Source organism: Vulpes lagopus, chromosome 2 (assembly GCF_018345385.1).
Source record: "Vulpes lagopus strain Blue_001 chromosome 2, ASM1834538v1, whole genome shotgun sequence".
NCBI classification, from domain to species: domain Eukaryota; kingdom Metazoa; phylum Chordata; class Mammalia; order Carnivora; family Canidae; genus Vulpes; species Vulpes lagopus.
In genome coordinates, this window is record NC_054825.1 from 69,999,508 (window position 1) to 70,012,428 (window position 12,921).

Here is a 12,921-nt window from a genome sequence, read left to right on the forward strand (position 1 = left end):
AGGGCACAAGTTCCAAAAAAAGGGAAAAATCCATATTTTCCAATACCTCCCTACCTTTCCCCATTTAACTCCAGCCTCCCTGGCAGACAGTCTCTCCTCTGCTGTCCTGCCCATTTGTATGCAATAAACTTCTATCGCCTTTGTTCTCCCACAGGTGAATTCTTTCACAGCCCACACCTTGGGCCTCCACCCAATTGGGTCACCATACACCCACCATTCAGAATGTTCAGAGTGGTTCCTCCTGGGTCAGGGGAGGGAGACAACAAGGGCTGGATGGGTCACTGGGAGCAGGATTAAGATCAGAGACCCATGGGATCCCTGGGTGGCGCAGCGGTTTGGCGCCTGCCTTTGGCTCAGGGCGCGATCCTGGAGACCCAGGATCGAGTCCCACATCGGGCTCCCGGTGCATGGAGCCTGCTTCTCCCTCTGCCTGTGTCTCTGCCTCTCTCTCTCTCTCTCTCTCTGTGACTCTCGTAAATAAAAAAAAAAAAAGATCAGAGACCCAGAGACTGAGCAGAAGGGGTTCCCAAGGAACCTTGGTGATGTGGGAAAAAAAAAGGCAGAAGGGAATGTAGATAAAGTTAAGTGTCCTTATAACTTGTAGACAAATACTTGAGACAGGTAGAGTATAATGTTCCTCCAGAAAGCTCCCAAATGTCTTATTGTTAATGCCTTGCCAGAGGGAAAAACAACCTTAGTTTGACAATAGCAAGGCCTCCCATATCTGGGTAGTCTTCTTTAGCACATGAAAGTCCTTTTGGACACCTCCCTTACCTTTACGCCTCATAACCCCAAAGTGTATCATCAGTCACTCCTCATAATCCCGGGGCACCAGGCAGCAGACAACAGCAACTCTTTATGCCACAGAGTCCTATCTCTGTGCTTTAATAAAATCACCTTTTTTGCACCAAACACGTCTCAAGAATTCTTTCTTGGCCATTGGCTCCTGACCTCACCTACATTCCAAAACAACATCATCAGCTGCTGCAGAGTTAGTTGTTAAGACTCCTGTCTTTCATCTGTGTCTACGTGTTTCTGTGCATATAAGAATGATTAGACAGTACCTCATATCAGGAAAAAACTCATCATTTCCAATGTTTGAGTGTGAGGAAGACCTACTAAAGTGAAGGCTGCCTTAAACCCTGTCTGTAAGTGAGCAGAAGGTTGGTAAAATATAAATAACAAAAAGGAGGATAAAACTTTGTTGGTCAGTATAAAACAGCTGTAATAATTACAGTAATTTATATCTAATTACTATGTGGCAAAGTAATTATGAGGCATTATTGTGTCATGTAAATCATACACCAAGATCTTTGTGATTAGGGTACTAAATTCTGTTCACTCATGTGTGCTCCCCTTGTTTAAAACCATTAAAGGATCATTTACGTTGGCTTAGTCTTGGGTTTTTTGCTTCAGGGAACACAGGGAGTTAAATAGCAGGTGAATTTGTTACATTTGATTCTGGGAGGACCCCTATAAGGATACTTAAAAAAAAAATTAAAGCTATCTCCATTTATAAAGGAATTCTGGGAAAAACTCAAAACACTTTGCAGATTTTAATCTAATTAAATCTCACAATAACCCCAGGAGGGAGTTCTTACACAATGGTCTTCATTGTTTAAAGCCACCAGTTGTTAGAGGCCACGGAAGGGTCATTTTGCCTGCAGTTGCTTCTTTGTCTTGGTTTAATTCATAAACGTTATAGTGTTCTTTGAAATAAGTCTAGTGTGGATATAAACTGAGTATTAGTGTATTAATCATCTCCAATCAGTATCAGACAAACTAATCATACCACTAGGAAGTTCTTGGAAACTACACACCAGCTTCACGAAATACGAATAAATGTTTGAGGGGGATTTAAAGTGAGGAATGAATTCCCTGATTAAAATATTTTTGTATATAAATCCATGTGAATTTACAGCACTTCTGCTCTGAGTACAATGTTAGGTGCCATGGACACAAAAACACCTTAAGATAGAAATAATATAATAGTCACATAACATGTGTGGTTGTGATCTAGAGATCTAAGGGAGTCAGAATACATCGTTAACAAACCGGGGACTGGAGTTTAACTCTCCTAGGAAGGGACAGATGCAAGTGAAGGATTCTTAACAATCACCATTTCCTTGGACCCATGTTTTGCATTTTGGTTCAGATGGCCTGGTCTTTAATAGCTCTCTCTAGAAAAGTAGGTAAGGGACTCTTTTCAAAGGAAAATCTCATTGGATTCTTGCAGTGTTCCAATGAAATACGTAGGACAAATACTGTTTCCACTTTACAGACAGAAAATGAGTTCAGCAACACTATGCTGCTAGGGATCATAGTGAAAGGATGGTGAAAATTAGAAGCTGAAAGAGCTGGTCTGTGATGAAGGATTCCCAAAGCACTTTCAAATCAGCTTTCCACCCTCACCGGCAAGCTCCTCCAGCCCAGCTGCCCCCTCCAGACTCCAGGGCTGGTGTGCTTATGCCTTAAACCCATCCCAGCTCCTATTCCTTCTAATTTTAGCCACACATGGTTAGAGAAATTCGTAGGTACATTTACTTTAAAAATTAAGGGAAGACAAAAACAAAAGTATAAAAACAATGAACGTGATTGATTGAACCTTGATTTAGGCTTTGGCTCACAGGTTGGTTTGCCTGACAGGATACCTATACATGGACTTGGCCCCCAAAGAGCCTCTCCCTTATCTTCTCTCAGTCCAAGAAGATAATTTGCCTAGCCTTGGGCAATTCTCTTAACTACTTTGTGTCTTTCTTCGCTCCCCTGGAGGAGGGGTTAAATTGAATCTCCAGCTACTCTGTTACCAGAGCAATCCACAAAAAGAAGAAATTATTACACTCACTGAAGTTGTACACCACATCAGAAATTTTTCTCCATATGTAGCTAACAGCTTTCATCCCCTCCTGAAAAGGATACGGAGTCACATTCCAAAAACATCCTTTGGGAATCTCCTACAATCATCTATTCCAATGGAGAAAGGAATTCTCAGGATGGGAAAAATGCGACCACTGAGCCTGTCAATTAAGTGGCACCTTTCCCCACATTCCCATTTTTAAAAATGTTTCCACTTTTCCCCCTTGCTCTCCAAGAAGGATTTCACAGGGTGATGCTAAAGTCTCGAGGCGCTGGCAAATCTTTGACATATGGAAGAAGAATTTCTCCTAGCACACTTCAAGGAGTCTAGGTACTTTTTTTTTTTTTTTAGAAGATTTTATTTATTTATTCATGAGAGACACAGAGAGAGAGGCAGAGACACAGGCAGAGGGAGAAGCAGGCTCCATGCAGGGAGCCCGATGTGGGACTCAATCCTGGGACCCCGGGATCATGCCCTGGGCGGAAGGCAGACGCTAAACCGCTGAGCCATCCAGGTGTCCCAGGCTAAGTACTTTTCTGTAGATCATTCCATTTGTGTGTGGAAAGAGACTGAGAGGACACTGTATTCTAATGGCTGAGAGGTTGAGCTCTGAAACCAAACTGATCTGAAATTGAATTCCTGCTGTTTGCTAAGCATGACTCTAGCCAAGTTACTTCACTTCCCTGAGACTCCCTGTCTTCATCTACTTAAGAAATATTAATATCTGGCATTGACTGAGCACTTACAACATGCAAGGAACTATATATGCTATGTTTTACATGCTTTACATGCATGATCTCATTGAATCCTTACCACAACCCTGTGAAGTGAGTACTCTCATCAAGCCCCTTTTATAGGTAAGAAAACTGAAGCACAAATAGGTTAAATGGTTTGCCAGAGATTATAGGACTAAATAGTGAAACCAGGACACACACACAGTCACACTTCAAGACCCATACTTTGAATTATTAACTTCCTCATAGTGATGTTATAAGGATTAAATGAGCTGATGTAAATCAAGTCCCCTGCAGAGGTGTTTGGCACGTAAAGAAAGCCTCAAGTAAATGTTAGCTCTGGTATTATTTTTGGGATTGTCATTTCTTCCAAAAAATATCTGGGCCAGAAAACAGGTTTTGACATAGGATATTGTGGGGCTATTCTAGTTGACTGCCAGAGGTATGTGTCTTGCAAATGTCAGACATTTACTATTACTTAAACTATTTGTGTATTATGAGTTACCTGGTTAAGAGATGGGATAGTTAGCAACTGTTTCTATTTGCCCATGCAAAAAAGCTCTTCATACTGAAAAGAAGTATGAAGTCTCTTATAAAAGAATGGCATGCTGAGCAATAGCTAGCTGAATTGCAGGCAGTATCCAGATTATAAATGCATTCAAAAGTTCATTTGCCTATTGTTATAAATTCTGAGTACACAGAAATAAGGTTGCAAATGGTGGTTACATGCTAAGACTATTAACAGAAGCCTATTTAGCCCATTTTAAAGTTCAATGATAGAAATCATGCCACTACCCAAGGACAAGCCTAGAACAAGGGCCTGTATGATAAAATATATGTACTGCTGAAGTGAGCACTGTGCGATAAAATAATCCAAAAAGTGTCTTTCCTGGTACAAAGGAAAGTTGAAATTGAGTGTATTAGTTATCTATTGCTCTGTAAACAAATTATCCCCAAACTTACCATATTAAAACAATAAACATTATTACCTCATACTCTCTGTGGGCCATCCCGGAGCAGCTTTGTTGGGTGGTTCGGCTCAGGATCTCTCATGGGTTTCAGCCAACGTATCCTGGGCTACATCACTTCTAGGTTTAAGTACAGCTGGAGGATCTACTTCCAAAATGGCTCATTCAAATGGCTGTGGGCAGGAGGCCTCCATTTCTTGTCACATGGGCTTTTCACTGGGCTGGTTGAGTTCCTCATGACATGGTAACTCTGGCTTCCCCCAGAACAAGTGACCCAGGAACAAACAAGCAGGCAGCTGCAGTACCTTTTATGACCTAGTCTTTTAAGTCATACACTGTCACTTATGTCATATTCTACTCATTCGAGGCCATATGCTATTCACATTCGAAGGGAGAGAGATTAAGCTCTACCTCTGGATGGGATGAGTATCAGAACTTGTGGACATACACTAAAATCACTATATAGTTTTTGTTATCCTCCCACCACCCTATACAGATACCCAGTGACACAAAATAGTAAAAATAAATTGGGATTCAGAACTGCAGCCCTTCCCAACAAAGCTTGCTGTAAGTACCCAAAACAATCCATGTGCTGCAACTTTTCTCGAAAACATCTATCCCTTTTCCCTTGAATGGAATTTTATTGAAGAATTTATACTAAAGAAAGAGCAATCACATTCCTAACATATTTGCTTTATTCACTTGTATTTCTTATTAGAATTTCAGGCAATTTAACAAACTGAAATGAAAAACAATGAATAGGGGCATCTGGGTGGCTCAGTGGTTGAGCATCTGCCTTTGGTTCAGGTCATGATCCCGGAATCCTGGGATCAAGTCCCACATCAGGTTCCCTGTGCGGAATCTGCCTCTGTGTGTCTCTCATGAATAAACAAATAAAATATTTTAAAAATGAAAAAAAAAAAAAAAGGAATCCATCCCCCCAGTTGGATGGGGTTAGGAAAGATTCTAGGCAAATCTGCCCTCCTTGGTCTTGGGAACCAGGGTTCCTAACCTGACTCTCATGGCTGCAGCTCTGTAGGAATCTGGTGGGCATCCAAAAGCAGTTGGTGCTCTTGCACCTGAGGCATGCGAGATTCTAAAGTGCCATCTGAATCTTCAGAGGAAAATGATGTTCCACGTGAATTATTGTATTATTTTGTAACTTGAATTTTGGTAATCCACATAGACTACTATCAACATACACCATGCGTTATTAACACAGGACAACTGGGAATTTCACTCCAACTCAACTCCAACTGTTAGCTAGGGGCTTGATCTAGGAGTTCCCCCTGACAGTGTGGCTGTTTTACATCTTAAAATTTGAGTCTTAAGCTCTTTCGAGAATATGACAAAAGCTAAGGAACTTCTTTCAAGAAAATACATATAAGCCACAATACTTTGCACATGAGTTTAAGGCCTCCAGAAACCCCTAAAACCCATCCAGGGAATTTGGATTAAGAAATCTCTTAAGACTTCAAGGGAGAAGGGGAGTGGGGAGTGGGGAGGGTTATTGCCATTCCATTTTACCATTAAAACAGAAACTAACTACTACTCAACTTAATTCTTTTAAATTTGTTAACAGAACCGAGGGCCAAAACGGAACTCCCTACTAGATTTTGTGCTTGGATTTAGTCCATGTCCTAAGTGCAGGCAAAAGGAACAGGGGAGCGAACACACACAACACCTATTTGATGAAAAGCAACAGTAAATACGAAGCAGGACTTAGAACCGCCGACGACCAGAAGCCTCGCCCTCTCGAAGTTGACCTGATGGTGCAGCAAATTTTGCCAACCTGCCAGGGAAGCAGCAACTCGAGGAAAAGCAAGCTGCGTGGTGTCTCACCCAGCAAGAAAGCGCTAAGACCATTTTGGGCCGCGGGCTCGACCCGAGATTCCCGAGGCCCAAGGTCTCGACCCGAGATTCCCGAGGCCCTCCCTGGGTGGAGCGAGCTCCGGCAGCAACGCCCAGCCGCGGGCGGGCGGGACCGTTCGAATCTACCCACTGGGTCCGCAGGCCTCCCTCCGCTCCCGCCTCTCGGGCTGGGGAGGCGGCAGGGCTGCGCCGGGGCGCGGGGCTTGCGTGCGGGGGCCCCTCGGGCAGAGCCGGCGCGCGGTCGTCCGCAGCCGGGACCGGGGCGCGCGGGCGGGCGCGCGTGGGCGGGGGGACGCGCGGGCGGGCGCGCGGGCGGGGGGACGCGGCGCGCGCGCCCCCGCCCCACCCCTCGCGGGCGCCGCAACCCTGCGCGGCGGGCCTGCGCGTGCTCGTGCCGACCCCTCCTTCGCGCTCCTCGCCTGCGGCCGCTCCGGCGCACGCGCGCGGCCTCGCGCAGGGCGGGGAGAGGCGGCGGCCCCCGGCGGCCGGCCCCGAACCTGTCAGACCCGGGGAGCCGGCCTGGAGCTGCGGGCGCGGCAGGCGCCAGGACGGCCCGGCCCTCCGCGCGGCCCCGGCCCGAGCTGTGCCCGGCGGGGGGCGGGCAGATGAGCGGCGGCCCCGCGGCGGAGCCCCAGGTAGACGCGCCGCCCCCTCGCGGAACCCCGGCGCCTCGGGGCCGGCCTGCGCTCCCGCCGCCCGGGGCTTCGGAACTTGTGGGCAGTGTCGGGGCGCCTTTGATTTCTAACGTGTTTCGTTTTCCACAGGATGGGGAGGGCCGCGCGGCAGTGCCCTCGGGAACTGGCGCTCCGGTGAAGTAGGAGCCGCCGGAGCCGCCGGAGCCGCCGGCCGCCCGCCCGCCCGCCCCGAGCCGTTCCGTGCCGCGGCCGCGCAGCCTCTGCCATGGCCGGATCCAGCGCGTGGAAGCGCCTCAAATCTCTGCTAAGGAAGGATGATGCGCCGCTGTTTTTAAATGACACCAGCGCCTTTGACTTCTCGGACGAGGTGGGGGACGAGGGGCTTCCTCGCTTTAACAAACTTCGAGTTGTGGTGGCCGATGATGGTTCTGAAATCCCAGAAAGGCCTATCAACGGGGCGCACCCGGCCCTGCAGGCCGACGATGATTCCTTGCTGGACCAGGACTTACCTTTGACCAACAGCCAGCTGAGTTTGAAGGTGGACCCCTGTGACAACTGCAGCAGACAGCGAGAGTTACTGAAGCAGAGAAAGGTGAAAACCAGATTGACCATTGCTGCCGTTCTTTACTTGCTTTTCATGGTTGGAGAACTTGTAGGTGAGTTGTGGTGCCAACTCACTCTCCCTTTACCTTGTCCCGAAGGTTGTCGTCAAGCTTTGGTTACACATGATTTGAGGTTTAAACTTTCTTTTCAGGAAATTTGTTATTTATCAAGATACTGGTCTCATGATATGAAAAGTCCACACGGTTCCAAAGTACAGATCAACCCAAGTACAACATAAACTTTCAGAGATAACTCTTGACTTTTCTTCTGGTTCTCCAAACACTGTGACACCTACTACTGTAAAGTTAAGGGCATTTAGCTGCATCGTATATCATGTAACTTCCTCTTTAAAAAAAAAAGTTGTTTTTTTTTTTTTATAAAACACCAGGTTAATTTTTGCATCATCTAAAATAGCAAATGATCTAGGATAACATAGAATCATAAAATTTTACAGCACGAAATGACCTTACTGAACGCCTCCTCTGCCATCTTTTTCACACATAGGAATCTGAGGGCCCAGAGACTTCGATAAGTGGTGAGAACGCTTAGCTGGTTAGTGGGAGAGCCGCTTGTACCATCCCGGTCTCTTTATTTTTTTCGTTAGAGTGAGGATCTGAAAGGAACCAGAGGGCTCCCCCAGGGTTTATGAACTTGTTTTTTTTTTCACATCTTAATTATTCAAGTAATACATTCTCACTGTAAAATACATTCTTAGAGATTAATTACGTAGGCATGTTAGTGTAACTGCTAACTTCTCATAGTGACAGTTTACAAAGTGACATTAAAGCAGGGAGGTTATCCTGCCATGTTGTTTCTTAATGAAGAACCATCACAAGAACAGAGGTGGCAGTCCAGATTAAGATGATGGCCAGAGGTTACATGTAGGAAAATTATATACCTTTCCTACCACATTCTATACCTCTCCTCCCCAGTGCATATTTCAGCCGTGCCGGCCTCTTTTCTCCCCGTGACTCACAAAGCTCTTTACTGTCCATAAGGCCTTCAAACTGGCTGGTCCCTCTACCTCAGTGGCTTTCAAACTTTTTTGACCTCACTATAGTAAAAACTACACTTAATATTGTGACCTGGGTAGGCTTTCACACACATGCACAGTCATCTATGTATAAATATATATATAACTGAAACAAAAAGTCTCATTTCTTGTGTTGCCTTCTAATATTTTTTCAGTTGTGGCCTCAGCCCACTTAAATTGATTTCGTGTTCCACGAATAGATCAAAACTTGAGGTTTGCAAAACACTGCTTAACCTTTTCCCAAAGCAGTGCCTTTGGAGTGCCTTTTCCCAAAGCTTCTCTTGGCTGGTTTCTTGATACTCATAATAGTATCCCCAAAGATACCTCTGAGAGACATTTTCTGACTAAAGTAAATATCTCATCTCCTCTGTTCTCTTCCCCAACTTTAAAAGCCCTCAGCATCTTGAGACTGATCTTGCTTATTATGTGTATTTACTTGTTTAACATGTCTTCTTCCACTGAAATATAAGCTTCATTCCCAGCACCTTCAACAATGACTGGCACAGAATAGACAGTCAATAAGTTTTTTTGTTGAATTAATGTTTATTGTGATAGAGAGTTATAAATGCTTAAGCTGTAAAGAAATTAAAAGGAAAGAGTGAAGCTGTGGCCAGATAAGGTATGACCTCTACAGACTAACATCCAATGACTTGCCCAAATTCACAGAGCTAGAATATTGAGTCAATCAGATGTAGTAATTCTTGAAGTTAATATTTAATATTTGAAGTTAAAATCATATTAATTACAACTTTCCCCCTTAAAATTGATTTAGAGTTTATTTTGTCTAAGTAAAAATTATTAAGATAAAATTGTCCTGACATACCATTTTTGAAATCTCTCCTTTGGTAAAGTTGTTTTGTGAAAGCCACAATAAGTATTTTCTTTAAAATACTGACTTTGTCTTCAAAGATAAAAATATTTTGTTAAAAAATACAGAAATGCTAATTCCTTGGGATAGGCAATTAACATATTCGGAATATTAGAATTAAATTGTGTATAGTAGAGCATTTATTAAAGTGTATCAAAAACACTTAGAAATAAAGCATCCTATGTAGAAAGTATGGAGTAATTTTAAAAATGAAGTAATTTAAAGATCTGAAAGAGAAGACTTGATTTTGAATCTTGGCTTTGCCACTAACTTGCGCTGAGACTTTAGACAGGTCCATTCTTTTCTTCCTTTCATTCAGCAAGTATTTTTTGAGTACTTGCTTTATGACAGGCACTATATTAAATATTCTGGATATACAATGAAGACAAAACTATTGTAAAACCTACTATCTGAAGCAGTCTGATGGAGGGCACAGATGTTAAATAAATACACAAATGAATTTAAAGTTCATACGGTCTTTAGTGTTTTGCAGAAAAAGAACAAAGTACTATAAGATATAGTAACAGTGGGACATATTTTATGTATGTATGAGCCAGGTACAGTTAAGCCAAAAAAAAAAAGGGGGGGGGGTCGGAGTTACTCAAGGAAAGGGAGTGGAGTTTTCCAGGTGAAAAGAACTGCATGTCCGAATGTCCTAAAAACCTTCCATTCTTTAAAAGGATTTAAAAAGAAGGCAAGTTTGACTGGAATATAATAAGCAGGACGAAAGAGTCTGGAGGGCCAGACCAGGCCAGTTCTAATAGACCACATTATGAGTGTAGTTTTTAATTCTAAGTACAATGAAAAAGCCAGTGAAGGCTTTTAAATGGAGAGTGATATGATGGGATTTACCTTTTTAAAAGATTACTCTGGACCTTATATGGAGATGGATTGGAGGGTGCAAAAATGGAAGCAAGTAAACTATTACTGAAATCCAGACAAGAAATGATTACAGCTTGGACTGGTGTGGATGGGGAAAAATGTACTGATTGAAAAACATTCTCAAGGTAACATTACCAAAATTAGCTAATGGTTTAGATATGGGGGTTTATTCTGTAGTTTCTCACCTGAGTAACTGAGTGTATGGAAATGTATGTCATTTATGAGGCAGGGAGAAAATACAGAGCAGGATTTAGGCATGGGCTCAAGGGTTGTTTTCGACCTGTTAATTATCAGATGTATGTAAAATAGCCAGTAAAGATGTCTAGTGAGCTGTTAGATATATATCTGAGTCTATAGTTCAGAAGAATGGTGAAGTTAAGAGATAGTGTGTAATGCTATCAGAATGGAAAAAACCACCCATTTTGGGGGGAAAAAAAAAGACCGTTTTGAAGAACTCCAATTTTAGTCAGGCAAAATAGGCTGCTTTAAAAAAGAAATTCAAGGGTAAAGAACAATGAAAACAAAAAAATTTTAAACTCCAAAGAAAAGTTATGAGATGAACTAAGGTAATCTCTCAAAGAGTAAAACAAAAAGATAGAATCCTAAGTAGGCCTAGAATTGGTTGCACCAGGTACTCCCAGAAGTGTGAGTAAAGAGAAAAACTGAAATAAGGAAACTAGTTAAACAGATTATAATAAATATATAGTTAGTATCCACAGAAATAAGAGATTATATATCTACAAAAATAGACTGCTTTGGTTTTTTTTTTTTTTTAAGATTTTTATTCATTTATTTGAGAGGGAGAGAGAAGGAGTACAGGGGCACAGAGGGAGAAGCAGACTCCCAGCTGAGCAAGGAGCCTGATGTGGGGCTCCATCCCAGGCCCCTGGGATCATGACCTGAGCCGAAGGCAGGCACTCAACCTGCTGAGACACCCAGGCAACTCAAAAAGGCTGCTTGCTTGCTTTATTTATTTATTTAGGCTGCTTTTTTTTTTTTTTAATTTTTATTTATTTATGATAGTCACACACAGAGAGAGAGGCAGAGACACAGGCAGAGGGAGAAGCAGGCTCCATGCAGGGAGCCCAGGGACTCTGATCTGAGGTCTCCAGGATTAGGCCCTGGGCTGAAGGCGGCGCTAAATTGCTGAGCCACCCAGGCGGCCCTAGGCTGCTTTAAAAAAGAAATTCAAGGGATCCCTGGGTGGCGCAGCGGTTTGGCGCCTGCCTTTGGCCCGGGGCGCGATCCTGGAGACCCGGGATCGAATCCCACGTCGGGCTCCCGGTGCATGGAGCCTGCTTCTCCCTCTGCCTGTGTCTCTGCCTCTCTCTCTCTCACTGTGTGCCTATCATGAATAAATAAAATAAAATAAATTAAAAAAAAAAAAAAAAAAAAGAAATTCAAGGTAAAGAAAAGAGCTTTCTTTATAATGAATAAAGATATTCATTTATTTGTTTTTATTAATAAAAACAAAAAAATTTAAAACTCCATAGAAAAGTTATAAGATGAACTAAGGTAATCTCTCAGAGAGTGCAAAAAAGATAGAAATAGATAATAAGAGAAAAAAACATAAGAAAATTAGTGTATCGGGACACCTGGGTGGCTCAGCAGTTGAGCGGTTGACTTTGACTCAGGACATGATCCTGGGATCCAGGATAGGTCCTACATCGGGGAGCCTGCTTCTCCCTCTGCCTACGTCTCTCTCATGAATAAATAAATAAAATCTTAAAAAAAGAAAAGAAAATTAGTGTATCAATCCAAACTCCAAATAGTAGGAGTTTGAGGAATAGAGAAAATAGAAGAAAAGAAATAATTGACAATATTTAAGAAATTTTGTTTAAGAAATTTCTCCAGAACTGAAGGGTATACATTTCCAGATAAGAGTCAACAAAAAAACAGAAAATTGTGTAAAAATAAAACCGCACCAAGGTATATCATCCTGAAATATCAGAATATAGGGAACATGCTGTTATCTATTGCCTCAAGCAGCTGCAGTCTTAAAATCCCTTTGACTGTTTTTGACAAACATTCCTTAGGATTTGCCTAGGGCAGACCCCCAAATCAAGTCAGGTCAAAACAGCCTTGCTACTATGGTCTTCCAGAAACTACCAGACAGATCAGATAATGATAGTTCCTTGGGAATGGGGCTACTAAAGAGCTCTAACCCCCTTTATCCCTTGCAGTGACTCCCAGACTGAAGTTTTCACTGGTTGTTGCCTGTTGGTTTTCAGGGCTACCATAGAGCTGGAGAGTGGGAGATGGGTCCAAAGCCACAGAATGTTTCCTATTCCTATAAAGATTTAGTCGTTTTCCTTGAATGAATACTACTGTATCAGTCTTTGGTTAATTTACAGAGTTCTGAAAAAGCTGATTTGGACCCTTTTTGCCCATGTTCTCATTGCTTTTATGGAGGAGATGATTTTCAGAAGTCCTTATTCCGCTATTTTTGCTGATGATTATCAACACATG

At 42.9% G+C, this 12,921-nt stretch overlaps 1 protein-coding gene across 2 annotated transcripts in view; it reads left to right on the forward strand.

Moving 5' to 3' along the window:
• Window positions 1–6,774: 6,774 nt before the first annotated feature.
• The window catches only part of SLC30A4 (solute carrier family 30 member 4), a 29,603-nt gene continuing 23,456 nt past the window's right edge, over window positions 6,775–12,921 (forward strand). The window contains exons 1-2 of one of the 2 annotated variants that reach the window (XM_041744736.1): window positions 6,775–7,066; window positions 7,196–7,722. In XM_041744736.1, the coding sequence (XP_041600670.1) occupies window positions 7,332–7,722 (391 nt within the window). In that variant the 5' untranslated portion in view covers window positions 6,775–7,066; window positions 7,196–7,331. The remainder of the gene's footprint in view (window positions 7,067–7,195; window positions 7,723–12,921) is intronic. The other variant, XM_041744735.1, reaches the window with a different exon arrangement.